This window comes from Heptranchias perlo, chromosome 34 (assembly GCF_035084215.1).
Source record: "Heptranchias perlo isolate sHepPer1 chromosome 34, sHepPer1.hap1, whole genome shotgun sequence".
In the NCBI taxonomy this organism is placed as follows: domain Eukaryota; kingdom Metazoa; phylum Chordata; class Chondrichthyes; order Hexanchiformes; family Hexanchidae; genus Heptranchias; species Heptranchias perlo.
Window position 1 is genome coordinate 26,525,295 of NC_090358.1, and position 21,795 is coordinate 26,547,089.

The 21,795-nt window shown below is 41.8% G+C and overlaps 1 protein-coding gene across 4 annotated transcripts in view; it reads right to left on the reverse strand.

Moving 5' to 3' along the window:
• Positions 1 to 21,795, reverse strand: part of abhd17c (abhydrolase domain containing 17C, depalmitoylase) — a 76,152-nt gene that overhangs the window by 23,311 nt on the left and 31,046 nt on the right. The window contains exons 2-4 of one of the 4 annotated variants that reach the window (XM_067971179.1): positions 18,023 to 18,081; positions 17,869 to 17,919; positions 3,922 to 4,073 (exon numbers count right to left, since the gene is read on the reverse strand). The exons of 1 other annotated variant lie outside the window; for it this stretch is intronic. In XM_067971179.1, coding sequence (XP_067827280.1) covers positions 4,009 to 4,073; positions 17,869 to 17,919; positions 18,023 to 18,081 — 175 coding nt within the window. In that variant the 3' untranslated portion in view covers positions 3,922 to 4,008. Of the gene's footprint in view, positions 1 to 3,893; positions 4,074 to 17,868; positions 17,920 to 18,022; positions 18,082 to 21,795 lie in introns of those variants that run through there. 2 more of the 4 variants (XM_067971180.1, XM_067971177.1) reach the window with 2 other exon arrangements.

Here is a 21,795-nt window from a genome sequence, read left to right on the forward strand (position 1 = left end):
GTAAAAAGAAAAATCTATAGTTTTGTGCATTGAAGTGTACAAGGTACAGAGAACTTCCAGAATGTATAATGAGAGAAAGTCACAACGGTTACATGGGGAATTAATTCAGCAACCTGCTCTTAAAAATATATATTTTAAGACAGATTTCAGATAGGGAAAGCGATAAAAAGCATCTTTGCACTCTAGCCTTTTTGTGTATTTGCTAGTAAAATGGTAAGACAAAAAGTAAAGTTCACATGCATACACTATGCCAAAGTGAGTATTGCGATCATGTGCCCAACGACGGTGTCTATTACTCATTTTTTATTTACTAATCAGAAAGGCAATTGGTGTAATCCAAATTCCCAATTAGCCATAAGTTGCTAATGGCTAATGAACTGGAGAACACTGCTTTAGGGGTAGGATTTCAATTAGGTTTGAAGTTATAGTTATGGTTAGGATTCGATTTCATTTATGGCAGAAAGGTTATTTCATTGAACCAGAGACACTTTTGGGGTGGGTGGGGAGAGACTGTGCTGGAATGGATTTAACAGGGCAGATCTGTTATGGGACAATTATATTGCAAGACACTGACCACAGAATGCACCCATCACCACAGGGTGATGTATGCAAAACATGTTGCTTGTCAAGTCAGACACATTTGCAAATTGTGAGCAAGCGCCCACACTATTTTCACCACAGCAGAAAGTGCCCAGCTTGTGGGGAGAAATTTCCACCCATCCCATTCCCACTCCACCCCCCCCACCCACCAAGATGGGTGCTGCAGTGTGAGTGTAGGTTTGTGGGGCAATGGCAGCACAATAATATTTTCTGAGCACTTCCAAGGTTTGCTGGTTTCAGAAATGGAATCGATCATTCTTTGATTGATTGCATTGTCAAACAGGCCTTTTAAATCACTGACTCATTTCCCCCAGTTACATGGTATTATAATACATCCACCCATTTATAGGTAGGTGTATGCTGTGTTCACCCCCACCATGGCTAGTATTTCTGAAAGGTGAAAAAGGTGACAGGGATTCCACGTAATCAGATTCAGCCCCAAATTATGCCCCACCCACCCGGCCTCCATTTACTGCCCGAGGATCATGGAATTTTGGGACCACTGTGTATATTTATATTTGGCTAACAATTGTATATGTACCGTGGCATAGTAAAAACAAATCAGTGCACTGACCAGAAAGTGAACGCAGGAAGTATATGGTGGATTTGCAGGAAGTGCTTGGCTAAAATTATCTTTCATTTTTCCTCTTCTGCCACCTGCACCCCCCACCTCCAACCCACCAGAGATGATGCCAGATGTTTTCCCACCACTGACACTGTTGACTTCAGGTGTCGGTGCAACTGTTGCTGTTTAAACCTTTTTGGAGCTCTGGCCTACTGTACATACTGGAAGATTTATGTATAACCCAAGAATTATTTGTCACTAAGGAGGGCATTGTTAGGTGAGCTGTGGATGAATGTCTTTGTTGTAAACTGGCAGATAGAGATTACACTACTGGCAAGGTGTGGCAATCCTCACAGCTTTACTAAACTACTGTTTGGATTTGTTTTTCAGAGATGCTCCCTTTTAGTACAACAGCTTTACCCTTTAATTTAATTTTAAATACTTTCAGAACTTTTACTGTACCTTGATCAGTATGGTTGACAACTGCAAAAGAATTATACATAATTTTAAAAAAAAATGATTTTCCTATCTAGGATCTCCAAAAAGGGAAGTTAAACCTTAACACTAAGGGCACTTACTTGTCATGAGTGGACATTTTAAATGTTGGCCTCATCTATCTGAAAACAAATCAATACCTGGCAAAGTATCAGTGTGCAAAATTTCATGCTTTCATAGAATCATACCTCACCAAGGAGGCCATTCAGCCCATCGTGCCTGTGCCGGCTCTTTGAAAGAGCTATCCAATTAGTACCACTCCCCCTGCTCCCCAAATCCCACTCTTTCCCCATAGCCCTGCAATTTTTTCCTTTTCAAGTATGTATCCAATTCCCTTTTGAAAGTTACTTTTGAATCTGTTTCCATCACCCTTTCAGGCAGTGCATTCCAGATCATAACAACTCGCTGCGTAAAAATAATTCTCATCTCCCCCCTGGTTCTTTTGTCAATTGTTTTAAATCTGTCCCCTCTGGTTACCGACCCTCCTGCCAGTGGAAACAGTTTCTCCTTATTTATTCTATCAAAACTGGGAGCATTGCATTACATCATGAGGGAATCATTGGGCACTGTACAGAGCATTGTGAACGTTTGGAATTCTCTACCAGAGGGCTGTGGATGCTCAGTCATTGAGTATATTCAAGACTGAGATCAATAGATTTTTGGACTCTAAGGGAATCAAGGGATGTGGGGATCAGGCGGGAAAGTGGAGTTGATCTTACTGAATGGCAGAGCAGGCTCGAGGGGCCATATGGCCTACTCCTACTTCTATTTCTTAAATTATGCACTTTGTGAATAAAGTAAGAGCTTTAGAACCTTGATCCACTTCCCCAATACTCCCAGATTCAACGTGGACCAGCCCCTACCAAAAGGTCTCAGACTCTAGCACGTGCCTCCCTTAGTTCCATACCCAGGGGTCCTTTTCTCAAATGTTACTAGATCTCAGCACTCCGCACTCCTTCCACTGCCAAATCTCACCACAAATCTTTACAGTGATCCCATAGCCTCACATCCCTTCCCAGTACTTCCATATCCTCTTACTCAATGGTCATACATATTCCAGGAACCCCCTCCCACCGAGTGCTCCCAGACTCCACAACTCTCTCCGCCCAATGTTCCCTCTGTCCCCAGTATGACTCCACCCAAACGCCAAGATCCTGGGACATTTTCTCTGTGCTGTCACAACCCTAGGACCCCACCTACTGCTGCAGACCTCAGAAGCCCACTGCTCAGTAATCCCTGACCCAGGGACCACCCCCCCCCTCAACATTCTACGTCTTACCCCTCCCTGCACTCATTATTGATGCAAAATGACTGCAGATTTTTTTTAAAACAGAGGAAGCTATTATTTCAAGAAGTTAGTCATTTTGACTTTCTTTATAGATGAAGATCAAGGGAAAGAATGAACGGACTTAACATTTATATACCACCTTTGACGTCCTCAGAACGTTCCATAAACAGCAATGAGATAAGTGACGAAGTAGATTTGTCATCACACTTATGAATATGATGACAGCTTGCCTTTGCATTTGCATTTCCCAGGGTGATGGTAGTACAATGGTTTGGCCGATGTATGGAAATAAATTTGTTACGAATGAAACTGCCTTCCCATATGGGCCTGGCTACTGTAGTAATACTTTAAGCTAATGGCAGCTCTGACCTGAAGTAAAATAATCAACTCTGTTTTTAATTTGACTGTGTAGCTGTTGAATGATGCACAAGTTCCTCACTAATGGTCTTGAGAAGCAAAAAAATTAGCATTTTTCAAAGAATTAACTTTTCACTAACATTCAATAATCCAGGTTTGGAGGGGTTAGGAATCCACCACTTTTTAAACTCTTACCTACTATATCACTAAAATTAAAAAGAATTTTGGTCACAAATATTCTTGTCAGAGCACTCATAATACATTTGTACCACACTTTACATGTGCTATACAATATGCTGTTGAATGGCTTTTATACTTAGTGGAAAAAAAAAGTAAGAAGATATTTGGAGATTATGGTTGAATGCTACTAAACTCATTTCCGTAGTTTAAATTTGGTTAAAACATACACTTTATAGCAAAATTATAAAGCAAATATGTAGGTGTTCCTGCTAATGCATCTTAAAATATCAGTTGCATTAGCTCACAAAAGTAAGTGCCAATTTTCAGTCTTTTCACTGTTCTAAACTTTGTAAATTGAACAAATATACAAGTTTTACTGCTTCAGAGGTCAACATCAACTACACTTACCTTGGAAATGCATCAAAACAGTACGTTTTCCTGGTATCAGGGAATGCCACACGCAAGCCAGACATAAGAGGAGAATGGAGGATAACAGCTGCACATTCATAGCGTGATGCAAGATCTACTGTTGGGACAGTGCCAATGCTTTGACCATATAGAATGATGTTCTCTGGGCTAACACCATACCTATAAGAAAATGTACAAGTCTCAGGTACTTGAATAAAATAAAAAAAATAAAAAAACACTACACAATGCAGTTATTCAAAGTAAGATGCTGAAGGCCACCCCTACCCACCCCCCCCCCCTTTTCTGATGGCACTGGTATATAATTCCACAGGTGCTGGTCACCTCCAATACCTTGCTCAAGTCTCTATTCTCCATGTGTGAGATAAGAGTGAATATTGGCCACCTCTTTTAACCCTGGGAAGTATCACAGTCGAGATCTGCTCTCTCTACACCAATGAGCTTCCTCTCAAATCACTGTGTTGGAATTGAAGACTTTCTCTTTCAACTCAGGCATTCCTCAAAGCTCCATCCTCTATCCAGCTGTGCTTGCTCTTCATATTAATGACCTCCTCCACACACTCAATATTAGCACTCCTTTCCTGATTTGCATTAACTAACTTGTTTCAGGTAGCATACCCTCAGTACACACAGCCTTCATTCTTCTCCATTCAATGATGGAATCACTACATTTTGGTTTCCTTTAGGTCTTTCAACTGGGCAAAGAAAATACTTTTTCTTTCAGTTCTTTGAAGACTGCTTCTTCATGTCTTTTGGAAATTCAACTACCTCTTACCTTTGATGGTTCTACCCTTGATCCATCATCTATTGACAATGCTGGGCTTCTGAATTCAAATGGAACTCCAAAATCTCCTCTATTGCTACAGCTGTCTCAAAGAAGTTCACTTTTATGACAACCACAGTTTTTCCCTCAACAACTCAACTCTCTTTAAAGACCACTTTACACACTCTAATATTACTACCAAATTCTCAAAGGGTTCTCATACACCTGGACAGGACTGGAAAAAAACCTCACCATCTGATAGGTGATTTTTTTCTCACCTCCAGCATCTCTGATCATAAACTTTCTATATATAAAATTAAGACCCCCTCAGCTTGTTCAGAGGGACATAAAAGATCCCACAGTGATCTGGTCAACATTCACCCCTTGATCAATACCACCAAAAGCAGACTAGCTGATCAGTCATCTCGTTTGCTGTTGGTTGTGTGCAAATTAGCTGCCATGTTTGCTTATTAAACAGTGACTACACTTCAGAAGTAATTAATTTGCTCTGAAATCCTTTGGGACATTCAGAAGATACAAAAGGCATTAAATAAATCCAAGTTCTTTACTGCTATGGTCAGTATTCCTCTGCGTTCCTCTCTTGTTCATCCGATGTGGCAAATCCCCACATGCTCTTCTACCTCTCTGCAGCCATACTGTGTTAAAACCAAGAAAACTCCTCCTGTAAGCCATTTGGTCTTAGAATCTCAAAACAGAAGGCCTCTAATTTCCATTAGTCTTTCCTGTCCCCCAAAATCTTTACACTTTTAAACAGAGAGTTTGAATCAGCGAATCATTACTTTCTAGTTTACCTTATTTTTCTCCCCACAATTTGTAGTCTTGGTGGTATCCTGCTAAAGGGTCTTGAACTTTCACCTCGATTTCTCAATAACATTTAAAGCTAAGCTCATTTAGAACAGCCACATTCAACAACTAGTTGGTAACATTTTTGAATGAAAACATATGATTGTAATCCTTGCAGAGTTAGAGAATTAATTTTCTAAATTGAGAATTTTTCCTACCACGACTATAGCATGGGCTATAAAGAACATAACTGGCAGTCTTTTTATTGTATCCCTACATTGGGAAAGAGAGTTTCCTGAACATAAGAGTTGTGTGCCGAACAGCTTTCTTCATTACCTCTTTGAAAAATAAGTAGTCATTTGTTCAATCACTTAAACCCTTGGAAACCCTTAAACTGCTACCAACATGTGCTTGGATGAAAAACCTGGGTGGATAAAGCCAGCCAAAGAAGATTACTTTGTACCCAAGAAACTGCAGCTTTCTGGATCACATGGGCACAGCCACCTTGGAGGTCAATGGTACATTAGCAGTACAAATAGCCTCTGTATAATGCTAAGCAAGGTTCCACATGTTCAGAAATTTCTTCCAAGTTCCTTCAATGGGCCTTATGCCCATTACTTTGTTACGCAAGCGCGCTATCCTGGCAGCATGCAGTATTCAAACAGTCCAAGAATAATAGCCAGCCCCATATACTGAAGAAAGTGCTACTAATAATCTCATGCTCACAAAAGCAACTGATGCAAATAATGGAGAAACCAAAGTGATGAAATGGTGAGAGGTAGCTCTTGGTATTCATATACAGCATGCACAAATATTTATATCCCACATGCAATAACATACTTTCTAAATTTTCACATGTGGTAGGGTACTTAGAAGATCCTGGTGAAGAAACAAAAATCCCCTGTTCAGATTTACCACTTTGATAATAGAGTTGTCTAATCATATGTTGAGAACAATCTGAATTAAAGAAAATTGAAGAGTGAAGTCAAAATAAAAAAGAAACTTTTTTCCCCACCATGAAACTGAACTTCATGTGATATGTGATCTTACACTAAAAATAAATACAAACAGCTGGAACAGGAAAGAGGATAAAATAGCTGAAATATGCCAACACCTTAGAAGTAATACCTTATAAGGAAGGTATAAAATTTGTTTTACAAAACTAAAAGATTTCCAAATTTATCAGATATGTCCACACACGATTTCAGGTATGAATCAGAATGTGTGTGCAAAAGCTTAATTTAGGCCTTATTTAAAATTCTGTAGCTGTTCTGAGCTTCAGTGGAAATATTTTGGTCACCTCTGATGTGCACTGTTTGTATGGACAGCAATCCAAGCCACATTTTCCATCAGTAAATATTAGAGGAATTGGCTTAGTAGCATGCTTCATTTAATACCAGATCCAGTCAATATTTTCTACAGTGAAGGAATCACAAATTACATTATAACAGATAATTTGAAATAGTACAAATGGATAAAATTTTATCTTTAAAACAAATATTGCAAAAATGTAAATGCAGCTGCAGAGGAGACAATGCATTTTAATGGATTTATTCATGAAGTGCATTTCATGTAACAAAAAAATATCAACTGACTCTTGGCTCTACTTCAGGCAGCCCAAGCGAAGGCACAGATAATTAAGTAGCTTACAAGTTTTATTAACAAAACACAAAAGATCAATTACAATAACAAAACATCAATTACAATCCAGAAGAATCCTATAAAATGCAGCAAGTCAAACTGGACAGAACAGGTACAAATAACCCCAGTACTATCAGTCCTAAATAAGCAGTTTCAGTATTCTTACCTAATGCATAGGACTGGTATTAACGGTAATATAAATATCCTTACAGCGGAGGCTGGAAAATGTTACCCTCTTTGCAAATGCTGTTGCATTACAGGTCAGTGTTAGAGGGTAAACAGTTGAGAAGCTTGATTTCTTCCAGTTCTCCTTATTTGAAAGGAGAGCAGAAGTAATGTACAAATCATAACTTATTCCAGGTGTACAGTGAAGTATTGGGAGAGGAAAAGAAAAAATATTGTATTGGAACAATCATAATACTGTTCAGATTTCATTCCAACAGCAATAATGTGCTGTTGATGTGCACAAACAGACTTTAGACTGGCAGTAGCAGCTTTGCAAGCTTTTGACATTAATAAAAATGGAATTTGTATATATAGAAATTTGTAAAAAAGAGCAGAGAACATGGATTGGGTAATATGATGACAAGTTATTGCTTTCTTTGTGACATTCCAACTTACAATTTCTGCCTTTTCTCCCCCTTTCAAACCAAGACTACTATGTTATGCTGCTTTCTGTTCTCATAACCCATTTATATTGCAACCCTGCCACCAGAGTGAACCCTGAAATATATAGGAGGGAGGGTACGAGCCTCTGGAGTACCAAAACATGCCTCCTGAGGGATATTTCAATGTCTGGCATGGCAGGAAAGGTAAAAAGGCCGTCGCTGCTGTAATCTGTCACTGGCTCTGTCATTTTATCTTGCTGCACCCTCACCAATGGTTGGAGAAAAATTTAGCTGCTTTTTTTTTTAAAAAAAGAGCACAGCCACTGACTTAACAATGGAGCAGGTTTCTTTTTTCTGCTGCCCTTTGAACACGAGGATGTGAATTTTAAATTCAAGGCATGCTGTGCATCTAAAGATAGAATCTACTTGAGGAACCAGTTCTAAAAGAACTGAATCCATTCTTTCCCAATAAGTGCAATTCGGAGTTTAATACTCTAAGTCAGAGAAAGGGACAGTAGAGTAAATAAAATGCCTGCCCCTTTTGAGATCAAGTCAGCATTGAGATCAAGTCAGTACTCATGCTGACTTTTCTTTAAACTTGGTTCCGACAGAGTACAGGGAAACAATGGCTTGAATCGTCATGCCACCCACAGAACTTTTCCATGTAGGGGAGGCCTCATAGCTTCATTTTTTTTATTCGTTCATGGGATGTGGGCGTCACTGGCAAGGCCAGCATTTATTGCCCATCCCTAATTGCCCTCAAGGTGGTGGTGAGCCACCTTCTTGAACCGCTGCAGTCTGTGTGGTGAAGGTACTCCCACAGTGCTGTTAGGTAGGGAGTTCCAGGATTTTGACCCAGCGACGATGAAGGAGCAGCGATATATTTCAAAGTCAGGATAGTGTGTGACTTGGAGGGGAACGTGCAGGTGGTGTTGTTCCCATGTGCCTGCTGCCCTTGTCGTTCTAGGTGGTAGAAGTCGTGGGTTTGGGAGGTGGTGTCGAAGAAGCCTTGGCGAGTTGCTGCAGTGCATTCTGTGGACGGTACACACAGTGTTCAGTTCCATTCGCAACCCCTCAGATAATGAAGCGGTCTGTGCTCGCATACAGCAAGACCTGGACAACATCCAGGCTTGGGCCGATAAGTGGCAAGCAACATTTGTGCCAGACCAGTGCCAGACAATGACCAGAGAGTCTAACCACCTCCCCATGACATTCAATGGCATTACCATCGCCAAATCCCCCACCATCAGCATCCTGGGGTCACCAATGACCAGAAACTTAACTGGACCAGCCACAAAAATACTGTGGCTACAAGAGCAGGTCAAAGGCTGGCTATTCTGTGGCGACTGACTCACCTCCAGACTCCCCAAAGCCTTTCCACCATCTACAAGGCACAAGTCAGGAGTGTGATGGAATACTCACCACTTGCCTGATGAGTGCAGCTCCAACAACACTCAAGAAGCTTGACAACATCCAGGACAAAGCAGCCCGCTTGATTGGCACCCCATCCACCACCCTAAACATTCACTCCCTTCACCACTGGCGCATCATGGCTGCAGTGTGTACCATCTACAGGATGCACTGCAGCAACTCGCCATGGCTTCCTCGACAGCACCTCCCAAACCCGCGACCTCTACCACCTAGAAGGACAAGGGCAGCAAGCACATGGGAACAACATCTCCTGCACGTTCCCCTCCAAGTCACACACTATCCCGAATTGGAAATATATCGCCCTTCCTTCATCGTCGCTGGGTCAAAATCCTGGAATCCCTACATAACAGCACTGTGGGAGAACCTTCACCACACTGACTGCAGCGGTTCAAGAAGGTGGCTCACCACCACCTTCTCAAGGGCAATTATTGATGAGCAAGAAATGCTGGCCTTGCCAGCGACACCCACATCCCATGAACGAATAAAAAAAATACATTGCTGCATTCTGTCCCTAGACCATCCTAGCGGATGCAATCAAAAAGGATTTTTATTTTGCTGATGGCACCACCCTCTGGAATGGTTAATTCCCTATCTGAAAGAATGGCAGCAAATAAATAACAAAGTATATATGGACAAAATCAGACAGGTAAGTGGCAAGCAGCTTTTTACTGTCAGCACTAAGCCCACCATGGCAATAACTGTTGAAAGTATTTAACAATGTTGTCCACAATCCATCCTCTCTCCATAAAAATACCAAGTTCTCCAGTTGCAAACATCCTATAATGGGTCAAAGTAGGGATGGTGAAGATGACTGGAAAATTCCAATCCAATTTGCCACAGTTGGCAAATGTCCCAAATTTCAATAATGATATTGTAACTGTTTGGGAAGCTGCAGTGAAAATTTACCACCTGCTGTATCAGTTTAATGTGGCGGTTAGCCTTTATCATCAACCTCACATTATACACCATAATAAACCAGACGATACCAAAGGATCAATGTTTGAGCGAGTCATTGAGCACAGATCAGCTGCACTCGCTCATTTACAAGCAACTCAGACTTCCACATGAAAACAGCAAAATTTTGTTTTCCCAATCAATCCCAACATCTGCAGCAGGTTTTATTGAGGTAGTGCGAATTCAGATTTGTGATCCAAACCTACTCTCCCAGTAGTGATATATTACAAACTACAAGAGCGCAGTAAAATGAATGCAAATCTTCAAGCTGCCATTTCTGTTAATAGACGGACTGCACGGACACACGGACTGCAGCGGTTCAAGGCGGCGGCTCACCACCACCTTCTCAAGGGCAATTAGGGATGGGCAATAAATGCCGGCCTCGCCAGCGATGCCCACATCCCATGAATTAATAAAAAAAGACAAATCCTTGCAGCAAATTCTGGTACAGAAATAGTGTATATACGGTACAGGATTCTACAGCAGATATGTTTATACCACAATACAGCTCCATCATCATTAAAGTAGCTTTTCAAACTAGTGGTTTAATCATCTCCACAAAGAGTTGGCTATCGTTAAACTCGATTCCTATTCAAGTTAACAATTAACAATAAAGGAAAGATATAAAATGGCGTATCGAAGAATATGTTATTGTACATAATTCTGAACAGAATTTGAAGATAACCAGCCTAAATCTGCAAGGCTCTTCTGATTAATTATGAATTTATAAAAAGGTTGCTGGTACTCAGATCTTAGACATCAGCCTTAGCTCAGTAGTAGCAGTCACCAGAGTCAGAAAATGGTGGTTTGAAGACCCACTCCAAGTATTTGAGCATACAATCTAGGCTGAGACAACAGTGCAGTACTGAGGGAGTGCTGCACTGTCAGAGATAATGTCCTTAGAATCAGGCATTAAAATGAGGCCTAATTTGCACGCTCACGTGTAAAAGATCCCATGGTACTATTCAAAGAAGAGCAGGGGAGTTCTCCCAGTATGTGGTTATTTATCTCATTGTTGTTTGTGGGACTTTGCTGTGCACAAATTGGCTGCTGCATTTCCCTACATTACAACAGCAACTACACTTCAAAAGTGCTTCACTGGTTGTAAAGCACTTTGTAAAAAAGGCACAAGATTAATGCAAGTTCTTTCTTTGCAGCTTAAAAGCATTTGTAGCATTTTCTCATTTCAGCCAAAGAACTGATCCCAAGCATAAGAACACACAGTAAGCAATGTGCAGACAACATGCCACAAGTTCCAAAGTGATCCTGTCAAGCTTCTGATCATAATGGAGTTACATGTTAAAGACAGCAACCGTTACCACAAACTGGGCACTGTCAGGATCACTGATTTGAATCTTATTTAGAAAGCACTTCCTCAAGACAAAAAGAGCCATAATTTGCTGTCAAAATAATGGTGAGGCTAATCGCGCTCACCGTTATTCATGTGCAAATGCCACAATAACTTCAGGCGAGGGGCAGATGCGCGGATGAATGCAGAAATCTAGAAGTTGCTGTCCGAGATGCGATGCTCCGCCATTAGCTTCATGAAAACAGCATCTCGTCATCTGCCTCACCATTGAAATGCATTGAATGCCGTGAAGTTCCTGTATTTTCATGGTAGATACAAACTAAACTCGCCACAGAAAGTTAAGTCTTGTCCATTTCAGTCTAAGTACCCCTTTAATGATGTGATAAATGGTAATTACTGCAAGTCAACCTCTGTCACTAAAAATTAACTATTAAAAGTGTGGAGTCTCATTCCTTCAGGTTTTAACTGTCATTGGAGATTTAAAAATATTAAAATTGATCTGTTTAAAAAACTTTTCCTTTCTGTCTCTTTTTTCTCTCTTAAATAAAGATAAGATAATTGCTGGTTATCTACCTCAACTCCACTCTCCTGCCCTTTCCCCATATCCCTTAGTGTCCAAATATCCATCTGCATCAGCCTTGAAGATACTCAACGACTGAGCAGCCACAGCCCTCTGGGGTAGAGAATTCCAAAGACTCTCAACCCTCCGAGTGAAGAAATTTTCCTCATCTCGGTCCTAAATGGCCGACCCCTTATCTTGAGACTATGACCTTTAGTTCTAGACTCTCCAGCCAGGGGAAACAGCCTCTCAGCATCTACCCTGTCAAGCTTTTTATATGTTTCAATGAGATTACTCACCTCTCATTCTTATAAACTCCAGAGAATATAGGCCCATTCTACTCAATCTCTCCCCATAGGATAACCCTCTCATCCCATGAATCAATCTAGTGAACCTTCGTTACATCCCTTCTAAGGGAAGTATATCTTTCCTTATGTAAGGAGACCATAACTGTACACAGTACTCCAGATTTCTGTACCTGATTTGACATTGAATTTACCCACTCTAATTTACACTTCCTTCTTAGCCCTGGTGGTGTTTATTTCTCAATCCTTCAATTTGATTGGTTAAGGAAATACACAGCTGTTTGCCCTCTTCTTTCAGGTCCCAGATGCAATGTTGCCTTCGCTGCCTCGTACTTTCAGCAACTTGCTATGCAAATAATTATGAAACCTAAACAGGCAAAGGCAAGTCCAATGGCTGACGCCATTAGATGCCCTGCCACAGAAAGTTATGGCCCATTGTATAACGAGTTGAATCAGTGTCATGCGGATAGCACAGAAGTAGTGGCAGAAGGGTTGGTAACCAGAGAACACAGCTTTAAGATAATTGGCAAAAGAACCAGAGGGGAGATGAGAAGAATTTATTTTATGCAGCGAGTTTAAGAACATAAAAATGTTCTTGATATATATTAATGACTTGGACTCGGGTGTACAGGGCACAATTTCCAAATGTGCAGTGACACAAAACTTGGAAGGGTAGTGAACAGTAAGGAGAATAGTGACAGAATTCAAGAGGATGTAGACAGGCTTTCTTGAATGGGCGGACACATGGCAGATGAAAAATAACGCAGAAAAATACAAAGTGTTACGTTTCAGTAGGAAGAATGAGGAGAGGCAATATAAACTAAAGGGCACAATTCTAAAAGGGGTACAGGAACAGAGAGGTCTGGGGGTATAGGTACAGAAATCATTGAAGGTAGGGCAGGTTGAGAAAGTGGTTAAAAACATACGGGATACTGGGCTTTATAAATAGAGGCATAGAGTACAAAAGCAAGGAAGTCATGATGAACCTTTATAAAACACGGGTTCGGCCACAACAGGAGTATTATGTCCAATTCTGGGCACCAAACTTTAGGAAAGATGTGAAGGCCTTAGAGAGGGTGCAGAAGAGATTTACTAGAATGATTCCAGGGATGGGGGACTTTAGTTATGTGGATAGACTGGATGAACTGGCATTGCTCCCCTTGGAACAGAGAAGGTTGAGAGGAGATTTGACAGAGATATTCAAAGTCATGAAGGGTCTAGATAGAGAGAAAGTGTTTCCACTGGCGGAAGGGTCAAGAACCAAAGGACACAGATTTAAGGTGATTGGCAAAAGAACCAAAGTTGACATGAGGAAAAACTTTTTTACTCAGCGAGTGGTTAGGATCTGGAATGCACTGCCAGAGGTGGTGGTGGAGGCAGCTTCAATCATGGCTTTCAAAAGGGAACTGGATAATACTTGAAAGGAAAATATCTGCAGGGCTTTGGGGATAGGGCGGGGGAGAGGGATTGCTCTTGCATAGAGCCGGCACGGTCTCGATGGGCCAAATGGCCTCCTTCCGTGCTGTAACCTTTCTATGATTCTATGAGTTGTTATGATCTGGAATGCACTGCCTGAAAGGGTGGTGGAAGCAGAAACAATAACAACTTTCAAAAGGGAATTGGATAAATACTTGAAGAGGGAAAATCTGCAGGGCTATGGGGAAAGAGCAGAGGAGTGGGACGAACTAGATAGCTCTTTAAAAGAGGTATGATGGGCCAAATGACCTCCTTCTGTGCTGTACCATTCTATGATTCTAATGTTTAAACATATCTGTATATAATCAAACTCATAAGTGCAAGAAAACCATTACAAAATAAGAAGTCAGTATGTTACCTGTCAATTCAGATGAAGGAAAATATCACTGTGAAACCACATAACACAGGCTATTTTTCTTTGTGTCTAAACTCTTTAAAAAAATCATGTTTAAGAGTCTCGGCACCGAGCTACTGAGAAATCTAAGCCTACAGAGTATGTTTGCCCAATACACAGTGCACACTCTCCCCGTAGAGAGACACCACGCTTATTTAAGTCCAGTGTACCTATGTGCAGGTTGGCATAGTTAAGACGTAGGGATTTCCAAGTATGCACTTGGCTGCTTGAATATAGTCACCTGATACCGCACAGCTCATCAGTACAGATCAATGGTAAGCTTCCTGCTGTCTGTCTTCACAGTAGAAGACACAAAAAACATACCAGAAATAGTGGGGAACCAAAGGTTTAATGAGAGTGAGGAACTTAAAGTAATTAAGATTAGTAAAGAAAAAGTACTGGAGAGATTAATGGGACTAAAGGCCAACAAATCCCCTGGACCTGATGGCCTACCTCCTAGGGTTTTAAAAGAGGTAGCTACACAGCTAGTGGATGCATTGGTTTTGATCTTGCAGAATTCCCTAGATTTTAGAACAGTCCTTGTGGATTGGAAGGTAGCAAATGTAACCCTGCTATTCAAGAAAGGAGGGAGAGAGAAAACAGGGAACCATAGGCCAGTTAGTAGTAGGGAAAATGCTATAATCTATTATTAAGGACGTAGTAACAGGGTACTTAGAAAATTATAATATGACTAGGCAGAGTCAACACTGTTTTATGAAAGGGAAATCGCGTTTGACAAATCTATTGGAGTTTTTTTGAGGGTGTAACTAGCAGGGTAGATAAGGGATGTAGTATATTTAGATTTTCAAAAGGCATTCGATAAAGGTGCCACACAAGAGATTGTTACACAAGATTAGGGCTCATGGGATTGGGGAGTAACATATTAGCATGGATTGAGGATTAGTTAGTGGGCAGAAAACAGAGTAGGAATAAACGGGTTATTTTCGAGTTGACAGGTTGTAACTAGTGGGGTGCCGCAAGGATCAAAGCTTGGGCCTCAGCTGTTTACAATATATATCAATGACTTAGATGAGGGGACCGAGTGTAATGTATCCAAGTTTGCTGATTATACAAAGCTAGATGGGAAAGTAAGCTGTGAGGGGGACGCAAAGAGTCTGCAAAGGGATATAGATGGGTTAAGTGAGTGGGCGAGAAGGTGCAGATGGGGTATAATGTGGGGAAATGTGAAATTATCCACTTTGGTAGGAAAAATAGAAAAGTAGAATATTTTTATAAAGGTGAGACACTAAGAAATGTTGGTATTCAGAGGGATTTGTGTATCCTTGTACACAAATCACAGAAAGTTAACCTGCAGGTACAGCAAGCAATTAGGAAGACAAATGGTATGTTAGCCTTTATTGCAAGGGGGTTGGAATGTAAGAGTAAGGAAGTCTTGCTGCAATTATACAGAGATCTGGTGAGACCACAGCTGGTGTACTGTGTACAGTTTTGGTCTCCTTACTGAAGGAAGGATATACTTGCCTTAGAGGGGGTGCAACAACGATTCACTAGATTGATTCCTGGGATGAGAGGGTTGTCCTATGAGGAAAGATTGAGTAGAATGGGGCTATAGTCTCTGAAATTTAAAAGAATGAGAGGTGATCTCATTGAAACATATAAAATTCTTAGAGGGCATGATAGGGTAGATGCTGAGAGGCTGTTTCCCATGACTGGAGAGTCTAGAACTAGGGGTCATAGTCTCAAGATAAGGGGTCAGCTACTTAGGACTGAGATGAGGAAAAATTTCTTCACTCAGAGGGTTGTGAATCTTTGGAATTCTTTACCCCAGAGGGCAGTGGATGCTCAGTTGTTCAGTATATTCAAGGCTGAGATCGATAGATTGTTGGACTCTCGGGGAATCAAGGGATATGGGGATAGGGCAGGAAAGTGGAGTTGAAGTGGATGATCAGCCATGATCTTATTGAATGACTGAGCAGGCTCGAAGGGCCGTATGGCCTACGCCCGCTCCTGCTCCTATTTCTTATGTCCAACTAGAGCCACTCTCCCCATTAGGGCACTGGCTTCCTAGGTTTTCTGGAGCCGAGTTGGACAAAACCCAGCCGCAGTGACTGTTCTATCCCTCCATGCACTATTCGTGAGGTTGGCTAGTCAATCATTTATAATGCCCTGGAGCACTGGAGACCTGCCTGACACAGATATCAGCTTGTGAAATCTGCCACAGAGCAGACTTGATGCTGAACTCCCACTGTCACTTAGAACCCCACTTACCATCCCCCCCACCCCACCCCAAGGAGGATAACACTTAGCTAATCGGTGGACAAATTTTATTTTGAGCCCTCAATAGACCATAGGTTAAATTACTATTTGGGTTTATTTACAAATTAAATTTTCAAAGGAAGCAAAAACAGGCAAGATACTATATAGTATAATCACACTACATGCAAACTGGCTAGACAGTTCCAAAAAGTCCATGATTTTTTCAGTTTCTCTTGACAAAACTCAAGTCAATTTTCACTAGGACATATGCAAATACCCCTCAGAGAGCTCTAAAAGACCCTCCATACATATAATGGCTAATCACATCTCTTGCCATAATATATATCAAACATGAATTATATATTGAGGAGCACTACTTACAAGGATGTTTTTACTTTGAAGTGAAAGCTGACTCTTTGAAACAGTCAAGCAACCAAAATGTTAACGGTCTCCACAATTTGGTAGACAATGGCCCACGGTAATTGAATTTCCTTTCGGCATTTTCCACTAGTGTTGTCAAAAATGACTACAACTGGAAATAACATATCTGTTTGTCTATCAAAATGCTGCATTAGGATTTTAAACATCCTGCCCCACTAAAGAGAATCTTTTATCTGCTAATTCTCGGACAACACCACTGCCTAGTTCATTCAGGAGTGTTGTCCGAGAATTAGCAGATAATTCTCGGACATACCCCAAAATGCCTTTCCTATTCAAAAAGGACTCCATTTGGCCCCTTATAGCTTTTAAGATTTGTACACTTAAATTCTTGCATCCACCTGCATTGGTTATTGATTGCTAGTCCAAACCCAAACTCCCCCAACTCCCCTCTCACTCTCATATTCCCCCTGCACCAACCTATTGCCACCATTTTGTACAAAGTGAAAAGAGCAGGCTCCATTTTAAACTTTAAGGGGGTGCTTTTAAAACTGAGCCGGGAAGGGAGCGGGAGGGGGTCAAATTGAGGTCGGGAAACCGTTAGTACAGGTTTCCCGGACGTCCTTACGCATTTGACTCTTTTTTTTTGTCGGTTTCCTGTCCGACTGACCGGCCTGAGTGACAAGCCAGTCGAACGGGGTCGGGGGGGGGTGGGGTATGATCATTGAGGGGGGTTGGTGCAGGTAGGCTTGTTGGGCCTGGGGGAAGCACTCCTGCTCCTCCGGGCCCACAAGCTGTGCCTTTCAAGGCACCTACCTGTTAGTCTCGGGCCTTCTCACCTCCTTTCACAAGGTGTAAAACAGAAGGCCCTGGAATCCCGGCCCCCCGGTGTTGAAGTCGGGAATTAGTGACAAATGAAGGCCTGAAGCCTCCTTGAAAGGTTTTAAGGCACGACCCGCCTCCTTGGAGCAGGTTGGTCGACCGCTCCTCGTCCCGCCCCGGAAATGGGCAGGTTGGAGGCGGCTCTGAAATGGTGGCAATTTTCAATGCCCCCCCAGCCCCCAACCCATCCATTTTTAAAATTTGAATTACACAAAACCAGAGACAGAAATTCTTACCTTTGTCACATTTTCTTCCAAGACCTGACTCTATGGAAGCAGACTCGGTCACTAGAAGAGGATCAGGCATGTTACTGGAAGGAAGTTTCTGGCCAACCAAAGAGAAAGAATATTTCCCATGAACCCACCATCCTATGTTGGCTAAATTACTTACCATCAGTACCTCTGCCGTGAATACTGCCTCTCCTCACACTGCACCACCCGCCAGTTAACCTGTAACAAAACGGACCACAAGGTTGCACTGGACCACTCATGAAGCAGTAGACTTGGACCTCCCAATCAACTAAACCCAGCACAAACACCATCAGGTAGGCCCTGAACACTTCCTACAACACAGAACCCAGATGATGGCTACGACCACCATTCAGGCACCAACAACTCCAATCGTCAGATAGGCCCTTGACTGCCAAGTAGGTCCTATACTCCAGCCATACCCCAAAATGCCTTTCCTATTCAAAAAGGACTCCATTTGGCCCCTTATAGCTTTTAAGATTTGTACACTTAAATTCTTGCATCCACCTGCATTGGTTATTGATTGCTAGTCCAAACCCAAACTCCCCCAACTCCCCTCTCACTCTCATATTCCCCTTGCACCAACCTATGCATCCCTCCATGCACTCACAGCAATATCTGCTGCTGCCTCTTCATAGCAGTAATGCCAACTGCCTCATCCCCTACAAAATCTCAGCAGACTTTGCAAAATTTCATGGTGTACAGATAATTTACCAGCTGTCTGATCATGAACATCAAGAATCTCCCTATGTACTTAAAATGCTAGCAACCCACAGCACAGTACACAGCGGTATCCAGCTGATACTGACTGCCCCAACCCAGACATCTTACATTTAACAGCTAAACTGGTTTCAGATGCTTATGCATAGCATTCCCCAACCTACTTCCTGATGCACCTGACATCTGCAAAGCAACTCTGTGATGCGGGGGGAGGGGAGGCTCTGAAATGATATTTCTCAACGAGGATGAAAATCTATTTTGATGTTGGGAATAAGCAGCAGCAAATCTTTACTAATAAATACCATTTTATTGATAAAATCCAAATTAGCACTTTGTGAACCTACCTGCCACTCTTTGTAGCACTGAAATCTGCATTACATAAAAAGACAAGAGAAATGGGGAAAGTCAGGAACCCTTCCCAAACTCAGTTCCTGCTCATACATCATTTTAAAACCTGAAGTAATTGCACCTACCCCAACCCATCAAGAAGCAACAACGACCTGGTATACACAAATGGATATAGATAGTTCTGCACCATTATCGCACATAGACGCGCATCATTTTTTAAAAAAATACATTCATGGGATGTGGGCATCGCTGGCGAGGCCAGCATTTATTGCCCATCCCTAACTGCCCTTGAGAAGGTGGTGGTGGGCCTCCTTCTTGAACCACTGCAGTCTGTGTGATGAAGGTACTCCCACAGTGCTGTTTAGGTAGGGAGTTCCAGGATTTTGACCCAGCGACGATGAAGGAACAGCGATATATTTCCAAGTTGGGTTGGTGTGAGACTTGGAGAGGAACGTGCAGATGGTGGTGGTGTTCCCATGCGCCTGCTGCCCTTGTCCTTCTAGGTGGTAGAGGTCACGGGTTTGGGACGTGCTGTCAAAGAAACCTTGGCGAGTTGCTGCAGTGCATCTTGTAGCCACGGTGCGCCGATGGTGGAGGGAGTGAATATTTAAGGTGGTGGATGGGGTGCCAATCAAGCGGGCTGCTTTGTCCTGGATGGTGTCGAGCTTCTTGAGTGTTGTTGGAGCTGCATTCATCCAGGCAAGTAGAGAGTATTCCATCATACTCCTGACTTGTGCCTTGTAGATGGTGGAAAGGCTTTGGGGAGGCAGGAGGTGAATCAGTCACCGCAGAATACCTAGCCTTTGGCCTGCTCTTGTAGCCACAGTATTTATGTGGCTGGTCCAGTTAAGTTTCTGGTCAATGTTGACACCCCAGGATGTTAATGGTGGGGGATTCGGCGATGGTAATGCCATTGAATGTCAAGGGGAGCTGGTTAGACTCTCTCTTGTTGGAGATGTCATTGCCTGGCACGAATGTTACTTGCCACTTATGAGCCCAAGCCTGGATGTTGTCCAGATATTGCTGCACGTGGGCACGGATTGCGTCATTATCTGAGGGGTTGCGAATAGAACCGAACACTGCGATCATCAGCAAACATCCCCACTTCTGACCTCATGATCTGACCTCATGATGGAGAGAAGGTTGTTGATGAAGCAGCTGAAGCTGGTTGGGCCTAGAATACTATCAAAGAACGTCATGTGATCCTCACCTGATCTGTGCTACATCACGTATGTAAATTTTAAAAAATCAATTAAAATAAAAGCTTAAAATGAGTCCAGACTTGAATTCCTGTTCCAGACAAAAATGAAATTTGTTTTATAAAGTGTGTGGCTTGACTAATGTGAACCCGCTGATCAACTCTGTTCCAGCTGATTTGCTCTAATAAAACTTTATCTTTTGTGGTAAACTAGGCTTCTTGTGTGTTTAGCGTGGGGAAGCTGCAACAGGATTGCAGATTCTTATAATATACCAATTGAAAAACTATATAGTTGTAAACTTATCCTGCTGAAAGACAGTGAAGCTACATGGAGACCTCTTTTATTCAACTGGTGAAGGCTACTTGAGCACCTATGTGTCAATGTTAAAAGATGTTCAGATGACAAATCAATGACAAGAGCCATTAACAATTCATAACTACCAAATATAAGTCCACTTTGATGGTTTGATTTTGTTTTCTTCATTAAAGGTGAAGGTACAAGATCCACAGCACATAACACCAAACAGGGTGGAAAAGAGTGAAAAAGGCGGCAAAGTAAAGCAAGTAGAACTCAATCAAGCCCTGTGAACTGACTTAATGGTTGTAAACAATTTTACAACACCAAGTTATAGTCCAACAATTTTATTTTTAATCCCACAAGCCTCCGAAAGCTTGTGGGATTAAAAATAAAATTGTTGGACTATAACTTGGTGTTGTAAAATTGTTTACAATTGTCAACCCCAGTCCATCACCGGCATTTCCACATCATGACTTAATGGTAGCACTCTTGCCTAAGTAAGAAGGTTGCGAATCAAGCCTCAGTATAGACTTTAGCGCATAATCTAGACTGACCCTTCAGTGCAGTATTGAAGGAATGCTGCATTGTTGAAGGTGCTGTCTTTCAGATGAAATGGTAAAACAAGGTCCTATCCACCTGCTCTGCTGAACATAAAAGATCCCATGGCACTATTTGAAGAGGAGCAGGGAATTCTTCTAGTGTCCTGACCAACATTCCTCCCTCGACCAACACTACCAAAAACAAATTACCTGGTCATTCATCTCATTTGCCATTTGTGGGGCCATCCTGTGCAAAATTTAACTGCTGCATTTGCCTACTAACAGTGACTGCATTTCAAAAAGTAAGAGAGCACCAATGAAGTCCAGGCCAGGACATCATAAATTTCCACAGCTGCAAAAACATTTACTTTTAGATTTCTATGTCAAAAGAATAGACTTAGGACAGTGGCAATGCCCAGGTAAAGAGAAAAACATCTGCTTCAATCTCCATCAGAAGTTAATGCCAAACAATAGGGAAAAGATTTTAAGACAGCATTTATCAATTCTCACTCTGAATGTATCTTGAATTATTGATCCATGGCAGTTACCAACATTTGTCAAAAAGGGAAAATACGTACAGGAGCTTCCAAGCCATTTCAACACTTCAAACTTTGAATGGCATGTATAAATAACTACTGCTCAGTCTATGCCAACTAAATTTATTAACGCTGATCAGCAGGAAGTTCAGCTAGACTGCAGAGGTGCTGCTGTGGGCAAAAGACAGGGGAGCAGATGTGGAATGAACCTGCTCACTGTATTGCTCAAGGATGACAGAAGTACAACAAAATAAAGTATGTAAAACTCTTGATGTG